Here is a 20,334-nt window from a genome sequence, read left to right as displayed (position 1 = left end):
GACAAGAATTTCAAAAAGAAAGATCCAAGGATGCCCAATGGAAGTAACAGGGTTCGGTGGAAAGGGCGAGTACACCGTAGGTCACATCCAACTGTGGTTGAAAGTGGTGAAAAGAACCTTTTAGTCCCTATATTTTCAGGCAATTCCCATTTTAGTCCTTACATTTATTTTTACCACTTTTAGTCCCTATCTTGAAAAACGCTTCTCGTTTTGGTCCCTACCATTACATCAGGAATGAAAAAAACTGACGTGGCAAACGACAAGAATAAATAATGCTAAATTAATATCCATGTGGCATAAATTAATAATAAAAAATGTTTTTTGGCAATAAAAAATGCCACGTCAACATTTAAATTAAAAAAAATTAATTTATTAATTTTAACTAAATAAAAAAATTAAAAACTAAATTAAAAACTAAAAATCATATGAATTGAGATCTAAGTGTGTCTTAAACATAAATAACAAGAACACAATCTTAGATCCAAGAACACAAACCCAGAAATTAAAAAAAAAAAAAATTACAGATCTAAGCAGATTGCAACAAAATACAAATTAGATCTGGAAAAAAATCAATAAATCAGAGAATTCAAGTCTCACAAAAATAAATAAATAAATCAAAAATCAAAAGGACTGAAATGCTCACCGCCTCCATTCACGAAGAGCAAAACCTTCCTCTGGCTCCATTTCAGTCGGTGGCGGAAGCACTGGACCGTTGGAGCTGAACGAAGATTGGGAGTAGTAAGGGTTTGGATCGTCGAATCCGTAGATCTCAGGCGATCCTCGACCATGCAACTCTTCTCCACCCCCAAAATCTCATAGTAGTCTTTCTTCTTCTTAATCTGCCTCACGATCGCGATTTGCTCCTCTGTGTACGAGGCCGACGCGGATGCCGATGAGGCCGACAATGAATACGGACCTTGGTGGCGGACCGATGGCTGATCGGACGGTTTCGATGGCTTCGATGTGCCATTATTGGTGGGCCCGGAGGAGCCTTGAGGTTGTGGATCGCCGAGCCCATTGGGTTCTTTCTCAATCTCTGATAAGAGATCATCGACCGGAAGAGTGGGATCGAGACAACGAGCTTTGGAGATGAATTTCAAGGCTCGGCTTCGATCTCCAGCTTCCATAGTTTGTTTACCGATTCTTAAGCATTTCAAAGCGTCATCTTTGTTCCCTTCCATTTTCCAATTAAGAAAAAACCAAAAACCCTAGGGGAAAAAAATTGGGGATTTTGAATTTGCGAAAGAAAAGTGAAATCAAAGGATTAGAAATTGGAGTGGATTGAAAATAGTGGAAGAGAGAAAAAGGGAAAGGAAAGGAGAGAAAGTGAGGTTATAGATGGAATCGGAGAGCGAAGCGAGGTGGGGATTTTTTTTATTCTTTATTTTTTTATTTCTGGGTTTGTGTTCTTGAATCTGAGTTTGTGTTCTTGTTGTTCTTGTTCAAGACACACTTAGATCTCAATTCATATGATTTTTAGTTTTTAATTTTTTTTATTTAGTTAAAATTAATAAATTAATTTTTTTAATTTAAATGCTGACGTGGCAGTTTTTAATGCCAAAAAACATTTTTTATTATTAATTTATGCCACGTAGATTTTAATTTAGCATTATTTATTCTTGCCGTTTGTCATGTCAGCTTTTTCCGTTTTTGATGTAACGACAGGGACCAAAACAGGAAGCGTTTTTCAAGATAGGGACTAAAAGCAGTAAAAATAAAATGTAGAGACTAAAATGAGAATCGCCTGAAAATGTAAGGACTAAAAGTTGCTTTTTGCCGGTTGAAAGTAGGCCCTATAGCTTCTTTAGCTCGTTTCCATATGGTTAGAACGGAAGTATCCTATCATGTGCTTTTGGGAAGGCCTTGGTTGCACAAACACCAATTGGTCCCATCCACTTATCACCAGTGTGTGAAAGGGAGATTGAATGGCAGTATGATACATATAGCTGCAAACCCCTCGCCATTCGAGCAAGCAGAAGCTCACCTAGTGGAAACTATGTTTTACGACCAATGGGCTCCATCTGGGGAAAGCTCAATTTCAAAGCCACAAGGTACTTTCGTACCTAAGTGGGAAGACGTCCAAAGTGACCCAGAACCTGATCTAAGAGAGTTGCTGGCACGAAAGAAGAAAAGAAAAGAAGCGCCTGCCGCAAAATTAGATAACACCCCAATGCATCAGGGTTCGAGGCCTTGATGGCAGGATTGTGTATAAGTTATGAAGGCGCGTGGGGCCCACGAGTGAGATGCAAGCGGGCCCTACCCAAGAATGGCAGCACAGGAGTTTGGCATGTTATGTCACTCAAGAAAATTTAGGAAAAGAAGAAGAAAAGGATGGGGAAGTTGTGGCAGAAAAAGATGCACAGGTTGTGGCAGAAGAAGAATTGGAAGAAGTTGACCTAGGGTCTGATTCACAAGAACCAAGGCCTATCTCAATTAGTGCAAGTTTGACAGAAAAGGAGAAGTCAGAACTGATATTACTGTTGAAAGAGTTCAAAGACGTTTTCGCGTGGGACTACAGTGAAATGCCAGGATTAGACCCTGGGCTAGTTACGCATACATTAAATGTAGACCCAGAGACTAAGCTAGTGGCCCAGCCAGCCAGGATATTTCACACAGAAATAGAAGGGTAGATAGTCAAAGAATTGTAGAAATTGCTAGCCGCAGGATTCATCAAGCCTATTCAACATCCTCGCTGGCTATCCAACATAGTACCAGTAATGAAGAAGAACAGCCAGATAAGATGTTATGTAGATTTCAAAAATCTCAACAAAGCCTGTCCAAAGGACGAGTTCCCATTGCCAAACATGGATTTACTAATAGATTCTGCGGTAGAAATCGTCATGTTTTTGTTCATGGATGGGTTCAGCGGATACAATCAAATCAAGATGGCACCAAAGGATGCAGAGAAAACTGCTTTCAGAACACCTATGAGCAATTTCTACTACACTGTGATGCCCTTCGGGTTAAAAAATGTAGGTGCAACTTATCAACGAGCAATGACGGTCATATTTCACGACATGATGCACTAGGAACTAGAGGACTATGTGGATGACATAGTGGTTAAATCAAAGGGGATGGAAGAGCACTTTGACGAGTTGAAAAGGGTATTCGAAAGATGCAGAGCCTTTAAGTTAAGAATGAATGCCCTCAAGTCTGCATTTGGGGTGTCCTCTGGGAAATTCTTGGGTTTCCTGGTTTACAGCAAGGGGATAGATGTGGACCCAGCCATAGCCAGGACTATAGCAACTATGAGACCTCCAGTCACGGTAAAAGAGTTAAAGAGCTTCTTAGGAAAAGTCTCATATATCCAGAGATTCATCCTTAGGTTGGCATCAATCACTTATGCTTTCACCAAGTTGCTCAAGAAGGGGCAAAGTTTTGAGTGGGGAGAAGCGCAGCAGAAGGCCTTCAAGAGACTGCAACAGATAATGATGAACCTCCCCATGATGCAGGCCCTTATCCATAAAAAACCATTGCTACTTTACTTAGCCACCAACTCGTATGCCATTGGTGCATTAATCGTCCATGAGGATGGAGGTGGCGTTGAGCAGCCAGTGTGCTACATCAACCGTGCCTTAGAAGATGTAGAAACTCGTTATCCAAGGGTGGAGAGGGCATGCCTGGACATTGTGTATGCTTCACAGAGGTTGCGTCATTATTTCTTGGCCTATGAAGTATGGCTGATGACCAAGTCCCATGCTATCAAAGCTTTGTTACAGCAACCAATCCTCTCTAGCAAAATATCCCAGTGGTTGTTACAACTGTCACAGTACGGCTTGAGAATGGGGACACCTAGGGCAGTGAAAAGCCAGGGTATAGCAGATCTATTGGCACAGTTTCCAGGAGAAGAAGAATTCCTGCTGGATGATGAAGTTCCAGGGGAAGTAGCCATGGTAGACAGAGAACGATGGGTAATGAAATTTGATGGGTCTTCTACTACCCAGTCTGGAAGGGTGGGAGTAGTTTTGAACCATGAAGAAGATAAGGCAGTGGCACTATCGTTCAAACTAGAATTCTCATGTTCAAACAACACGGTAGAATACGAAGCCTACCTAATCGGGCTAGCCACGGCTCTTGAAATGGGAATCAAACATTTAAGAGTATTAGGAGATTTGAACCTAGTCGTCTGCCAAACCAAGGGAAGCTTCTCCTTAAAAGAGCGCAGCCTAGCCCCATACAGAGCAATGGCCCAGAGGATGGAAGAAAAATTTTCAACCTTCAAAGTAGAGCATGCTCCAAGAAATGAAAACCGGTTTGCGGACGCATTAGCCACACTGGGGTCACAAATAATTTTCGAAAGGGATAGCACCAGGATAGAAGTCAGCAAAAGGGAAAAATCCATCATTGAGGTGTTGAAGGAAAGGTTTCGAGAGGAACAATGCGAAGGGGATTGGCGGATCCCCATAAGGGAAGTCTTGATGAGGGGAGAAGATGCTGTAGAATTAAATATACTAAACGACTACGCCCTGGTGAGAGAGGAGTTGTACTGCAGGATGCCAAGTGGGGTCTTATCCAAATATGTGAGGCAGGAGAAGGCCCAGAGAAAATTGAAAGAAGTACATGACAAGACTTGTGGATCCTGCGGGGAGGTTAGCCTTTACCGCAGACTTCAAAGGGCAGGCTTCTACTGGCCAAGTAAGGGTAAAGATGCAAATCAAGTCCAAACCCAGTGTAGGACCTACCAGCTTGCGGCAGACAGAGAGGAAAGTTAGGCTGTGTTCATCAGCAAAGACTGGAGAAGCCCTTTCATACAGTACCTAACAGAAGGCATCCTGCCCACAAAAGCACAGTGAAAGATACAAGCTTAAGAGGTTGGCAACACGTTACTTTTTGCATAACATGGTCCTTTTAAAAAAAGGGTACGATGGGGACCTTTTAAGGTGTTTAGGCCTTGAAGAAGCAAAAGAAATGATAAAAGAAGTACATTTAGGAGAATGTGGGGAACACTAGGGGAAGAAAAAGCTCTACAGATGAGCTACTACTGGCCTACCATGAAAAGAGATACGGCAGAATTTGTGAAAAAGTGTCACAATTGTCAAGTACAAGCCAACTTGATTCACACCCATCCGTAGAATTTACATAGCATGGTCACCCCATGGCCCTTCCACACTTTGGGGCTAGATTTAGTGGGACCAGTTAACCTACCATCACGTGGATACATATGGATATTAGTGGCTACAGAGTATTTTACTAAGTGGGCAGAGGCAGTACCACTTCGTAAGGCCACAAGAGGAGCAGTGGCAAATTTCATCAAAGAAAATATAATTGTAAGGTTTGGGGTGCTCCATAGGATCATCAGTGACAATGGCACACCATTTGTCAACAGTGATGTAAGGAAGATGCTAGAGTTCTACCAAGTCAAGCACCACCGGTCATCGCCTTATCACCGTCAAGGGAATGGACAAGCAAAAGCAACAAACAAAACTCTCATAAAGATTATCAGTAAGATGAGCCAAGAGTATACGGGAGGATGGGCGACGCACCTGCCAGACGCTCTTTGGGCTTATAGAAATTCACCAAAGTCAGCCACAGGCTTTTCATCTTTTTCCTTAGTTTACAAAACTGAGGTAGTAAGCCCAGCAGAAATAATGACTCCAACCCTACGAGTTATGCAGATGCAAGAAAAAGAAAAGGAGGGAGAAGTCTTTGTGGCAGAAAGGTGCGAAGATCTAGAAGGACTTGATGAAAAAAGAGAAAAAGCCCAGGAACGCAGCCGCAGATACAAACAAAAGATGACTGAAGCCTATGGCAGGATGACCAAGGAGAGAGTGTTCGCAGAAGGACAATTTGTGTTAAAGGTAGTAGACTATGTCAGGCAAGGCATGGCAGAACCATCTAAGTTTGCATCGAAGTAGGAAGGACCCCCTGTGATAAGGGAAGCGCATCAAAGTGGATATTACCGTCTGACTCAAATGGATGGCAAAGACTTAATGGAACCCATCAATGGGAAGTGGCTAAAATGTTATTATGCCTAAGGAAAAGAGTTATGTGATTGTCCCTTTCTTTTGTCTTGCTAAAAGCTTTTATGTTTCCTTTACCTTTTCTTTCCTTTAAGTGACTATGTCACAAGACAAAATTGTAATGTGCTTTCATGAACATGAAATGAAAAAGTACGAAGTATTAGCACTCTATGTCATAGTAATAGTAAAAGTAGTAGCAGAGTGTAGCATCATAATTACAAACCCAAACTATGGCAAACACAAACCAAATAAATGCTATAGGAAACATATAAGAGTTCTGGATGAAGTAATAAAAGAAGGAAAACAAAAAAGAAGGGAACTGCATTATCATCAACGGAGTCCGGAAATGAGAGTCTGATCTCCAAAACGGCTAGGCCCACCAATGCTAGAAAGAAGGCGCTCACGCTCAAAATCTTGATCCGGGCATCAATAGCATCAACAACTGACTGAAATCTCCTCGTAAAAAAGGCTCGGGCAGCCTCACGGAGATGATCCAGAACAAATCCCACAGCGAAACCCACACTGATAAGCTCCTGAATCTTGGCTCTCCACTGCAGGATCCTCTCGGTGGAGACGGTGTCAATGAAGCTGTGCTCAATGTCGTTCATCACGCTCCCTAACATCTTCAAGAAGTGCTCCTTGGCAAAATGGCCAAGACGGAATCCCTGCATAAAATCACCACGGCTGCTGTAGACCATCACCAAGTGGGAAACACAATTCTCGGGGACTCGGAAGCCATGAAAATCCACGTAAGGAGGCCCAGAAGTCCAGAAGTTTGCAGGGCCAAGGTCATTAACCTTAGGCTGATCAAAGCAGGCGAAGAAGGCTGCAGCTTCATTCGTAGGGTCTGGGATGGTGGCAGAACTGCTGCCCACCTCAAACTGGGAAGGGGTAGTGGGAAGTGGACCTATTAAGAAAAAACAAGGTAAAATGAGAAGCCATAATCTAGGGAGAAAAGACTCACAAAGAAAAACGAAGGAGAAGGTAAAGGGGAAAGGAAACTTACCAGGGCCAGCAAGAATGGGGGCTGCGGGTATGGCAGAAGCAGGTGCAGTGGGAACGGCGGGAATGGGCGCTACAGGTATGGTAGGAGCAGGCATCCCTACGTTTGTTGCAACTCCTGGCCCCTCAAAAGTCTCTACAAACGGGGAGATAGGCATACAGATGAAAGGGAGCAACGAGTAATGCAAATACATATAAGAAGAAAAGAAAAGAAGAAAAAAAAAAGTGAACTTAGCAGAAAAGAAGAGAAAACACATACCCATAAACTAAGGCTCAGGTGGAGCACTCTCCTCTTCGTTAGAGTCAGAAATCCTCTTCTTCAAGATAGGCGCATCATTAGGATCCTCAAGAATATCATTGGACCCCTCAGAGGATAAGTTTGTGTCAGGACCATGTATAGCGGAGCTGGGAATGGAGGAAGGAGTAACAACCAGAGAAGAACCGTCCTTTGCAGCCTGGGAGAGAGTCGAGAAAGGGTCACTGGTAGAAATAACAAGTGGCAGAATAGGGGAAGCAGTCTTGGTCTGAACGACGGTAAGAGAAATGGATCTCTCTGGAGGAGCAGGTGTCTCGACGGAAAGAGGTGTGGTCTTACCAACCCCTCAGTATGATTACCCTCTTCTCTGGGTACCGGCTCGGTGGGAGGGGTAGGAGCTTTGGCAGGAACCTAATGCGCAGTGGTAGAAGGAGTAGGTGTTGCAAATGCCACATCGGCCCCATCAAAAAAGCCTTCCATGGGTACACCCATAGAGGCAGAGATCTCCTTGGCAACAGGACGATATACGGAGAGAGGTTCGGACTCCTCCTAAAAACAAAGAATATAAATACGGATGTGAAGACCAAAGGAACTATTAACTACATGAGGCAAACAAAAGACATGTAGGAAAGGAAGCACGTGCAAAGAAAAGAAAAGGAAGAGAAGAAAAGAGATGTACCTCAGACTCGGGCTCATCAAGTAGAATGGGACGGATGACTGACGAGTCCTCCTTGTGCTTAGACTAAAAAAAAAAAAGGAGTTAGCAAGGTTAGCCACGAGAAAGTCAAAAGGTATTTTAAAAGATAACTTACCTTCCACTCAACAGCAAGCACGGGATGAGGAGTTATCTTCCTTTTGCTACCTCGAGTTCTGCTGGGAAGGGGAGCACTTGTAGGTGGCAGTGGAGTAGCAGGCTTGGATTTACTGGTAGATTTAGCACTTGGCAGGAGCTTTCTTACTTGGTACAGAAATGTTTGTCACTTTAACCTTCTTCTCCCAACCTGGAGGATAATTGCCAGCATGCCAATACCACCCCTCTTTCTCCTCATCCCATTCAAAGATGACTGACCGGTTCTATTTCCTAGCATATGCCAACACAGACTTGGAAGGTAGGAGCAAACGAGGGTTAACCGAAATGACCATACTGAGCCCATCAGGGGGAATAAGAGAGAAACCGCGGCTACCCACTAGCTCTTTCTCGAATGAAGTCATCACCGCTTGCCAATGCCCGTGCATGGGAGGAGTGCAAAGGCCCTCTCTCAATGAACCAGAAACTGTAACTGCATTGAAACGCTGCCTCCAGAATTCAAAGGCAGTATACCATAGAAAGGGACTAACCGAAGTAAAAGACTCCATAAGGAAGGAAATATCATCGGGAATGTCCTAATCTAACCCAAACTATCTTCTTACTCGGTTACTGGGATAATGAATGAACCTGATGCCTTCATCAGCTAAGTATGGCAACCATCCGGCGTTAGTGGCCACCACATAAATGATCCCTGTCTCGTCAAAACCAGCCAAGGGAGTAGTAGTCCCAACAGTATCGGCAAACAAACCCATGGCAGAATCTATGCATGTATAATTTGCACCTAAATTTCTATAAGCCCTCTAAAAAAAACCAACACCTTCATCAAAAGACTCAACAACAAAATAACCAATAGGCTTCAAGCCAAATCAACGGAAAGCCAGCAGAAAATCAGACTCAAATTTGCCATGTAAATCAGTAATTACTCTCGGACATGAGTGGTACTTCTCTCTAGCAAAGTGAACAGGTCTACACTTTGCCAAATATTGGGTGCAATGCTTGAATAACAACTGCTACAGAATAGTACAGTGGACGGAGGAGGTAACTATGTGACAGGATTCCGCTTGACTCTCGTCACTCCACAGGATGTCTAACTGGACATTTAGATGCCCCAAGAACATAGCGGCCAACAGCAGGCTCACCCCGACAAATATTTTGATGGCTAAACGAAAGTATAAGGGCTTTATGGCATAGTAGGGGTGGGACCCAAAACAAATTTACAAAGCCAAACACAACAAAAGCCTTGTGGCGGGCAGTTACAGAAAATTTAGAAGAAGAACTAACCCAGTATGACAGTTTGGCATTCCCGCCCATCCTCTTCTTCAATTTGGTCTCAATAGCCTCTTCTTTCGGAGAAAATTCTAGAGTGGTAGGATTGGCATCGCCAAGGATAGGTAGGAGAAATTGATTGGCTACGTCTTTAAGGGTAACGGTGAGTTTGCCGTAGGAGAAAAAGAAGGTATGGGTGGTGGTACACCATCGTCGGACCAAGTGGTGAAGGTTGTAGAGGTCCCGAAAGTTGGATAGGCAGGGAGATGAAACGATGGCTTTCAGGACACCAGCTCGTTGCAACAACCCCATGAAACCCATATCAGATAATTCATTATCTACCCATTTTCTCCAACCCAAGGCAGTACCTGACCCAAATTCGAAATGGATGGGCACAGGAAGTGAGATGCCTTAACGAATGGCTAGATCGGGGATTGAGGAGGCCAACGGGGCCCAAGAGACATCGGGGTTTCGCCGGCAAAGGGCGAGCCATACACGACCTGGCGGTGGCGGCGTATAGTCGCCTGGAATCTTTGGGAAATGAGGGTGGACTTCGTACCATGGATTGATCAAAGGGGCACATTCACTATTGGGGTTGCGCTATGTCTCTTCCCCAACGGAGTGCTCTGACTCAGAATACTCTGCCTTCTCACCTACATCAGGTATGGTGGGAGGGTCAGAAGCGACTTCTTTCCCTTTACGGCAGGAAAAACCTTGGCTTTTCACCGGCGCCATAGTAGGAGGGCCTGATCGGAGTAGATGGGTGTGAGTGTTTGAGAAGAAAAAGACGGTGAAGAAAGGGAGATAGAGAGAATGTGCTCTTGGAACAAAAGAAGTTTGTGTTTAAAGTGCAGAGGGACTCCTTTTTAAATACCCAGGTCATTAATAATGGCACGAAGGAAGGCGACGAGTCAGCCATCAGAATGGGATAAAATTAATAAAACGACGGCTATGCTTAAAAAATAACTACCAAACTGGGAAATTAGAAGAGACAACACTGTTCATGGCAGGAAAAGAAAAGAAAAAAAAATTATATATATATATGAGGAGGGGTCCATTGTTTAAAAAGGCCCGCGAAGGGAAAGAAAGAAAAGTGGAAGAAAGGTCTTTTATTCACATATGAACCGTAGGAACGCTTCATATGTTTAAGGGGCTAAATGTTGAGGGTCATTGGTGAGAATCCAAGTAGAAAGAAGAAAGCCCAACGACAAGGGCAGCAAAGAATTGGCAAGCATATGGCAAAACCATTAGGCCCAAGCGGCAGGAATAATAGATCACAGACCCATGAAATAAACAAATAGGCCTTGAAGAGGCAAGTGGGCTTAAAGAAGCTCAGAAAGAGAGAAATAGCATACCCATGGGCAGTATATGATGTAGAAAAGTGAGAAAGGGCCACCGCAGGCCCAAAGTAATGCAAATAAAGAAAGTAAGGGGTTAATGGCAAGCCCATGAACCCCAAGAATGAGAATAAGGTAATTGGGCCAAGGAAACCCAATGAAGTTAGTAAAAGCCCATGGGAATGCAGAGTTAGTAAAAGGGCCAAGGAAGCCCAAAGAAAGCAAGTGAGCCAAGGATGCCCAAAAGAAAGACAAAAGGGACACAGGAGCTCATAAGTAGGAAAACCAATGGCAATGCCAAGCTACTGGAGGAAAGAGTAAATAGCTGGCCTAAAGAGACCCAACAGGATTGACTCATTACAGCAGAAATAACAGAATAATATGGCAGGAAATGAGGGCAATCAAGAAGTGGGCCAAAGAAATATAAGGGCCATTATCAAATAAGGCCTAACTCTTAAGAGGAGCGGGAAATCGAAAAGCAGCCCACATAAAAGGTTAAAGAAAACGGACGGCAGGCTACGCAGGCAAGCCTCCAAACCACGGCAGACGAATGAGCAGTAGGTAGATTTTGGACATATATGGAAGGAAGGCACGTGCAAGGCCCATGCACCACCAGCCTGTACCCAGCCAATACAGGGCATGGTGAGGTTGTGGGTTAGAGATTCAGAGGGCATGGTTTAATGGTAGGGAGAGGGGGAAAATCTATTTTTAAGGTTCCGGCTCAAGTTCTTTCAGGGAAGTGTCATATTGGGATGACTTACTACCCAAAAGAAGCAAGCTGAGTTGGAACCACTAAGTGCATGCCATAAGGGATAGGGAGAGAGAAAGAACCCAGACCGTAGTAAGAAAGGGTGCCACGGCAGACAAACAAACAAAATACCCTTCTTTGTCTGGTGATGAGGGGGTGGCACACAGACGGACCAGTGGTGGTCGACCAGTACACCCAGACCAGACAAAGGAGGTTAAGGGCTAAAACAGTAAAATCCGGTCACGGCAGGCACTATAAAAAGAGAACCTTGCCATTAGCAAAAAATAGGGTAACAAGGAGAACCATAACTAAGAAATAGGGATTCGAAAAGAGATCCCAGAAAATAGAAAAGAAACGAGTGGGAGGGAAAGAAAGAAAACAACCAGAAAGAAAACAAAGTGAGAATTAGAATGGCAGGCATACACAGGTAGATTGATTCCCTCTCTTCCTCACAAAATCCTGCTCTCTGTTAAAACCAAAAGGGGCCTCTGTGCATCAACCATTCAGGTCTGTTTCTCTCAGGACAGTTAATCTCCACGGTAGGACTTTTCCTGAGAGATTAATTGCGTTGAAAAGGAACTTTCTCTCCTCTCTGGTTTTGCTCCTGCGGACCAGATTTAAGTTGATTTCTTCATCTTCTGATTAACCCATACATATTACTATTTGCTCCCTTTTGTTCTATTCTTTTCTTTCTGTAAAAATAATTATTATTATTGTGATTGTGTTTGGGGATCATTTGGTCAATTTCTACTAAGTAGCCAGATATTTAATTTTTTTATTATTATGTCTGTTTGCCACAACTTGTCTGAAACAGCTCTGTCTGCTGCAGGCACGTTCTTGGTAAATTAGGCATAATTTGCACACAAGCCGGACCAAATTGGGTTGCAGCTGGACCGGTCTCAACTCCTTTATCCAGAAAACTTGGGCCTAGTGCAGCAGGAAGCAACCCAACACTACTAGCACAGCCCACCGCTGTACAATAGTACAACACAAATTGGCCTAGTAATACAATACATACAAACTAGTACAATTAAAAAACTAAGAAATTTCACTATCGCACACCCTTGGTGTGATGGTCACTCTACAAGTATAAGTACTTATGAAGTGTAAGTAGGCATGTCCAAGCCCATCCGAGACCCGACCCACCTGGAGGACCTGACCGAAACCGATCCGAAACCAATCGGTTTCAGTTTCTATCCCCCTAAAACCCGAAAAACCCAAACCGACTGGAGAAAAACCCAGATTCTGGAAAAGAACCCAGACTCCGGCGAGAAACCCAAATCCCGGAGAGTAAAATTCCAGAATCCGAAAAAAAAAAAAAAAAAAAAAAAAAAAGAACTCAGATCTCGGTCAAAAAACCCAGATTCAGGCAATATTTCACGTAGATTTTGGTGAGATTTTGACCGAATCTGACGAAATCTCATAGATTCCGCTGAGATTTTTGTCGGATCTTGAGTTTTCTCATCGTTTTCTCCCTGTTTTCTCAGAACCTAGACGCCAACCTACCCACCCACCACCCATTGAAGTCTGATCCACCTGACCCATTTACTTTGGCGGTCAGCGATGGGTGAGATTTTCCAAAACCCGATTCCGTTGGCTCGGTTTTGGGTTGGGTACAAACCCAACCCGGACTGACCCGTGGATAGCCCTAGGTGTGAGAGACAAGGGTTAAGATTCAAGTTTTCAGGAAAGAGCTTCACACACATAAATACTTAGATTAAGCTAGAGTATAATTTTTATCTTTTATAAATAAAAAATAAAAAATAAAAATAAAAACTAAGAAAATTCTTCTAAAAAAACAATATGAATCTAAGAAATTTTAAACTAATAATACAATTACAAAATAAGATAAAAGTTTTCAAGACACCACCCATCCTCGTACATGGTACTGCAGGATGATACCTCCCATACACTAAGAGCTTGGGGGGGGGGGGGGGGAGGGGGTTTAAGGAGGGAAGGAAATGAGCTACTGGGTAATATAACCATTTCAAGGGAAAAAAAAAAATCTAAGAGTCAATTTTAAACTCGTACAACAGAAAATAAATAACAATCCCCAAGCATAGTAAATAAAGTTCAAATCCCTACAAAATAAAGCAACAAGTTTAAACCAATACAATACAAGCTACCATTCCAGAGCACAAAATGAACAACAAAGTACACAATATGGCAAAGCATATATCTTCTCCAAAAGCAGATTTATAAAATCGCTGCAATAGTTTCCCGAGGAAAAATTTTCTAGTTTCAAAAGCATTTTGCAACAGAAAAGGGGTTGTGATCAGAATTAATGCTGACTGACTTTTTTTTTGAGGAAATAATGCTGACTGACTTTATTTGGTTTAATTTTATTTCTAAATTTAATGTAATGGATTATATTACTTATTTCCTTATTTATTGTAACCCTAAAAGCTCTACTTAGAGGCTCTACAAAAATATTGTGAGACATGCTTAATTTGATGAATAGTAAGGAATTGATATTTTTCTCTCTAGGTTGGTGGTGACTCCAAGTAACCTTAGTTGGTGACACATAGGGTTTCAAGCAGCTCTAAGAGGTAAAGCTTAGTGTTGTTTTGCTTTTCCTTTTTTATTTATTTACTCTTGCAACTCCCATGCTACACCAGGATGCAAAAGAAAAAAAAAAAAATAATCACTATTACAATAAGAATTCATTAAATCAACAATCCATCGATTCTATAATTCTATACAGTAGGGGTGTTCGCGGTGCGGTGCAGTGTGATTTTGGGTCATTTTTAGCACCTCACTTTGCGGTGCGGTTTAGCTAAAACCATAACTACACCGCACCTTATTTTTGCGGTCACATGTAAGGTGCAGTTTAAAGTTTAGCTAAAACCATAACCGCATTGCACCTCATTTTTGCTGTCACATATGCGGTGCGGTATATAAGATGCAGTTTGAATGATTTGAAATTGGTATATATTTCAAATTTTGGGCTTTTTCTACCCAGACCAAAAATAATTTTTCCCTTTATTTTGATCAAAGTTTTAAACTACTGAGCTAGTTTTTATTTATTTTGGGCTAGCTTTCTTAATCAACACTTGCTAGGGTTATCAAACTTTTTTTTTTTTTTTGAAAACTAGGGTTATTAAACTATTAATAATATATTTAATATTAAAAATAATTAAATATATTAATATATAGAGAGGGTGCGGTGCAGTGCGGTTTTTGCGGTTTTCTTATTATAAAACCGCAAACCGCACTACACCATGCGGTGTGGTGCGGTGCAGTGCACTATTATTTGCGGTGCGGTGCAGTTATGCTATTTTGCGGGTGGTTTTGGTGCAATTTTTGCGGTTTGTGCAGTTTATGCGGTTTGGTGAACACCCCTACCATATAGCATATACCAACATAAAGAATCAAGAGTTAAACACACACATATATATACACTCACCATCTCAAAGCATTATGATGATCTCAGCAATACCAACTACTTTGTTTCTAAACTCCATATCTCTCTTTCTCAATGTTTCCTACTAAAATCTACAAGTTTATACAGATATCTCAAATTAGGAAGTTGATGAGGATTAATCATGTATCCTAAGATATATAATTCTCCAGAGAAGTGTTGAATAAGCAAGTCAATGAGGTGAGGACCATAATTAAGTAAGAAGGGCTTTATCACATGGGGCCTCTGAATATTTTTACTAAATCAACAGCTTTAGCATATAAAGTACCTCCTCTAAGTTGATGGCACACACCATCCCCTTGTGCCATTTCTAAATAGCGACACACCAAAAACAGAAAGCTTTGTCCATTTGACCAATTATTGACCTAACATAATTTTTTTTCTTTTGAAGTAATTCTAAAATTTTATTATGAAAAAAGAAAGAGCTGAAGTATATGGGATGTATACAAAAGGCTCACCTAAAGAATACATAAGATATTCAATGGGTCTATTAAAGAAACCTGGATGCAGCCAGACTCATCCACTCATATGATGATCTCAAAAATAAATATTTGAGCTTAAGCGTAAAAAACTAAGGTTTTACTCTAACTTATACTAAGTGCGGAATAGAGTAAATTCGAGCAGATAAACAAATAAACTACTCTAAGCCATATTCAATATAAAACAACAGTAATATGAAAGCTAAAAGAGTAGGGAAGAAGAATGTAAACACAAGATAATATGCTGATATGTTATTGAAGAGGAAACTGAAGTACTCTGCGTAAAACCTCTCCGCCGCCCTCCAAGCGGTAATCGATCCACTAGACAATCAGTTGGGATACATAGGTTAGCAAGAGACCCTCCAAGCCTAATCTACCCAATGCACCTAATCCCTCTAAGCTCCTACTCCAATAAGGCTTATCGAAACCATGTCTTGTCTAGCTCTCCGGATCCCGCAATACACCCGATTGCATCCACTAAAATCAACCACCAAGAAGCATATGATTCTCTATTGGAAGATTGTGGCAAATACGCCAAAGTTGCGAATCTTGCTATGAAAAATATGAAAAAAAGTTGAAGAAGAGCATAGGTGTATACTTGTGCAACACAGAAGCAAAGTGTGAAGTGGAAAAACTCAAGGGAGAGTTGGTTGAAGGTTACTCTAAGATCAAGTTTCTTGAACTTGAAATTATTCAAGCTAATGTCAAGGTTGAGTGCATCTCCACCAAGAAACTTGACAATGTGCTGGCCTCTCAAAAATCTTCACATGATAAGATCGGTTTGGGCTATACCAAAGAAGGAAGTTTGAGCAGCGAACGCAAGAAGGAAGTGAAGTTTGTTTCAACCAAGAATGTTAAGAAACTTAAAGAAGTGAAGCTTGAGATTTAGACCCCTACTGTAGTAAAGAGAACCATTGGTGCAAAGTCAACGGAAAAATGAAAGTCATTAACTAGAAATCAAAGGGGGTCTCAAGTAAAGCATCTGTGTCATCATTGTGGCACATAAGGGCTAACCAAGCCTAATTGTTTCAAGCTTCATGCACTCAAGAAGGTTGATTATATGCGTGGTTAAGAAAGTTCAAAGAAAAGACCAAAGGGAGCACAAGCTAGGGGAGATAGTGAGGGATGTCTCATTGGAGACGTTATGGAGATGTTGAAAAACATATCACTGTGCCTTGCTAGCTTCACTCCGAGGTTTGAAAGTTATGTTGGTCGTACCCCGCCATCTAAGGCTTTCACCCAACATACTCATAAAGAATGGGTGAGGAAGGGTACCTATGCATGATCACTCTCTATGCCCATGCATTAATACATCTAATAATTCAATTTGTGTCATTGCTTCCGGTTTATAGTATGTTTCTTTTACAAGTTTTGTCTTGTACTTGTTGTTTTATTGATCTTACGTTACTTGTTTTGTTTTTGAGTGTTCAAAAATTCAAAAATTCATAAAAATTGAAAAATCTCCAAAAAGTTTGATCGTCTGTGTTGTGTATATCACATGTGAGTTTGGCCTAGTACCTTCGTACTAATGGCGTAGTGCATTTACGAGCCTAGCTTGTTATGTATGCACATATATCTTTGTGGGATAAATCTTGAAAACTATGTGTGATTGTTGTAAATATATCTTCAAGCTTGTCATGAATGATTGGTTAATAGTCTTGATGGTCTTGATACTTGCATAGACTTGTGCCTATATATCTTCCCACCTTTATTTTTATGTTTTTGCATTAGAGCTCATCAAATGTAAATCTCAAAATGAAAAAGAGATTATGAGCTACAAAAGCCATCTCACATACTAGTATTTGACTAGGAAAAAGGGAAAGCGACATTTTAAACTAAATGTATGGTGCTCAAAAAGCCAAAGGCTAACTCTCAATATTGAAATATCAAAAATTTCAAGCACTGATCTAAAAAAAAAATGTATTTGTTCAAAAAAAAAAAGATCAAATGTTATGATTTGTGCAGAAGCCATATGAAAAGCTTCTAAGATTTGTAATCATTTTCTTGTGGGAGGTCATATATGCTCACTTCTATAATTGAGATAGTCCACTTGACTGAGTACCAATTGTGTATGACCTGATGGAATTGATCATTAAAACTTCACTCTGGTCTAAGGACTATTCAACATTTAATACTTACCCACAACACACAAGTTTAGTTCAATTAATGTTTATCTCATTTGTGTGACTGTACATGTTCAAATGTGACGTGTATGCTCAATTACTTGCCAATCAAACCCAAAAATATTTTTGAGTATTTTATATGTTTTTTAAAGTGATTTTATACTTTTGTGCTTTTAGTTTTTGTTCAAAATGCATTTTTACGTTGTTCTTCAAAAACTTGTTCAGAGGCATTTTCGCGAAAAGCTCGTGACTAAGAGCTTCCCGTGAAAAGAGTTTAAGGGAAATCTAAAAATCTCATTTTCATATAGAAAGTATCGAGATTGTCTTGCGACTATTTCATGACCAAGCTCTTCCCGCGAAATGATTTTTAGGCAAAAACTGGAAAAACACAAGTTTCATACAGAGGCTATTGCGACTGTCTCACGACTGTTTCGTGACTAAAAGCTTTTGTGCTTCAGTGGTGTTTTTCGCGACTAATTTCGTGACTACCTAACCCGCGAAAAACGCATGTTTTCAGTTTTATAAGGCTGATGTGACAGTTTTTTTAAACACTCTCTATTTCCCTCGCCTTGCCTCCCTCGAACCTTTCTCAACCCAAAACTGTCTTTCACTCAAAACCCCATCATTTTCAAGTTTTTTTCTGCAAAATCAACTTCAAGGTACATTTCCTTAAACTTTCTTTTCATTTTTGGCTTAGATTATGCAGAAATTAACTTAGGGTTTTAAAAATTGGGAATTTTCAAAAAAGGGGTTGGGTTCATGATTTTAAGCAAAAAATTTTCAAAATTTTGATTGGGCTAAGTCCCATTTGGTCTGTGTGTATCTGTGTTGGCCCCTTGTGGCATTTTACACTTGTATTAAGGCATTTTTCTATGTGTTCATGTATTGTCCATTCATGTAGTGTAGTGTTACATACTAAGTGTTTGACAAAATGTTCAAGTGACATTTTTGTGTTGAATTGGACTCAAATGAGTTCCAATGTTTGGGTTTACCCTTGATTGAACATACTTGACATGTTTTGGTCAATGGGCGTATGTTTTACACTCTTTTCCCAACTTGTGCCTCACCATGCCATGCTATGCACACACTATGCATCGCCTCATGCACACACATGCACGGTTGCTTATTTCTTGCATTTTGCTAATGTTTACATGTTTTAGCACTTATAGCATGCTGTTTTAACTTTGTTATGTTATGTTTTAAGTTTTTATACTTATGTTTTGGACTAACTTGAATCTAATCAAGTTTGTGCTCTGTTTTTGTGTTTGTGTACTTGCTTCCTTTCTTTGTTCTCTATGTTTGTGTACCTGTTTGTCAAGTGCAGATGTCTCCCACCAAGCATTCAGCATCCAAGAAATCCTCCAAGTGTGCTCGCACGGATTCTGATAACTTCAAATCTATTGAAGCAGACATGGCCTATAACAACTGCTACAAGCAAGCCACGATAAATATGGAAAGGGTTGTTAAATTGGATACCCTTGAGGACACTTGCATACCTGAAGTATTCAAGGAAAGGATGTGGACAAAGCTGCTGAATCCAAATGGAGTTGTGTACTCGGAAATCATTAAAGAATTCTTCTCGAATGCTAGTGTGGAAGGAGATCATATAAACTACTGGGTGAGACATAAAGAATTTGTCATCACAAGGGAAAGCATACAAGATTTTTTGGAAGCTCATCCTCCTTCACAGCCAATCACGATGCAATATGATGATCGCTTGGAATCTATAAAGGAGATGGTGACCATTCTTGGTGGTACACTTAAGAAGTCCTCCATGAACACAATTCCATTTAGTCCGAAGATAAGAGCTCTTGCTTATTTGATGATCCATAATCTATATCCAGTCACCAACCTGATGACATTTTCCGCTTTAAGGACAATCTTCTTGCATGATCTCTTCACTCACAAGGAGATTGATATATGTGGACACATCTTCCACCTCTTGACCAAAAGCATTGAGAAGCGAAACTCCAGAACAATCATGCCATTCCCCTCTCTCATTATGGGCCTCATTGCAAAGGCGAAGCTCAAACTTCCGAGCGGTCTCACAGTACAACAAAGAGACTATCCCATTGGTGCACACACTATGACTCGAAGCACAACTCACATTAAAGGATCCAAAACCGGTGTCTCAAATACCAAGGGATCAAGCTAAGGAAGAGGGTGGAGATACAGAGGAGGAGATTGAAAGATTCACCACTGCTCTAGAGAGTTTAGCTCAGCCATCATCTTCAGCACTAGCATGAGGACTCGACAAACTTCATCATCTCATTGCCAAAGTAGAGAAGATGTTTACTATGCTAGACTCCTATGTGCAGCACACCGCAAACCAGTTTGCATACATCTAAGGTTAGATTACTGCATTATCTTCACAGATAGATGATTTGTCCATGGAGTAGGGATCAGATTCAGAGTCCAACCAATTCTAGCCTCTTTGGCCATTCTGGTCAAAAAGGGGGAAAATTTTTTGAAGGGGAGCTTGCACAGTTGAGGGGGAGCATAGCTAAGACCATAGATATTGATTCATTTATGGCGATTTAGCATTGTTTTTGTCTTTTAGTTTTTATTTCTCTTGGATTTTTTTATTGCTTTTCTTTAAAGCTTAAGTACTCTATTTTTAATTTCAGTTTAATATTCAATACTTGTGTTTGTCTTACTGCTTTGTAGCATTTTTTTGTACTTTTAGATGTTGATTATATATCTTAAGTACCTTACACTTGTACCCTTGTAGGATTTTGTATCCTAGATGCATATACTTTATGTATTTTGCATTGGTTGTGTGTTGGACATGCAATTGATCATTGTGATTGGTCTTTAATGACTGACCTTGTTTGATCAAGATATGCTTACATGTTATATAGTGTTTACAAACTTGATTACACTTTACTTGCTCATGTACGTACCATGTATTCAACTTGTCATAATCTTAATGAA

The 20,334-nt window shown here is 40.9% G+C and overlaps 1 protein-coding gene across 1 annotated transcript; it reads right to left on the bottom strand.

Annotated features, from left to right (window-relative positions):
• Nucleotides 1-614: 614 nt before the first annotated feature.
• On the bottom strand, nt 615-1,181 carry LOC126721537 (uncharacterized). Its single transcript, XM_050424586.1, has one exon. It carries the CDS (start codon nt 1,179-1,181, stop codon nt 615-617), a length of 567 nt encoding a protein of 188 aa, XP_050280543.1.
• Nucleotides 1,182-20,334: the final 19,153 nt, after the last annotated feature.

Source organism: Quercus robur, chromosome 4 (assembly GCF_932294415.1).
Source record: "Quercus robur chromosome 4, dhQueRobu3.1, whole genome shotgun sequence".
NCBI classification, from domain to species: domain Eukaryota; kingdom Viridiplantae; phylum Streptophyta; class Magnoliopsida; order Fagales; family Fagaceae; genus Quercus; species Quercus robur.
Note: the sequence above shows the minus strand (reverse complement) of the source record. Positions and strands in the feature narration are given on the sequence as shown.

What these genes read in the sequence shown, in the direction of transcription:
- LOC126721537 (XM_050424586.1), bottom strand. Translation starts at nt 1,181, where the DNA reads ATGGAAGGGAACAAAGATGACGCTTTGAAATGCTTAAGAATCGGTAAA.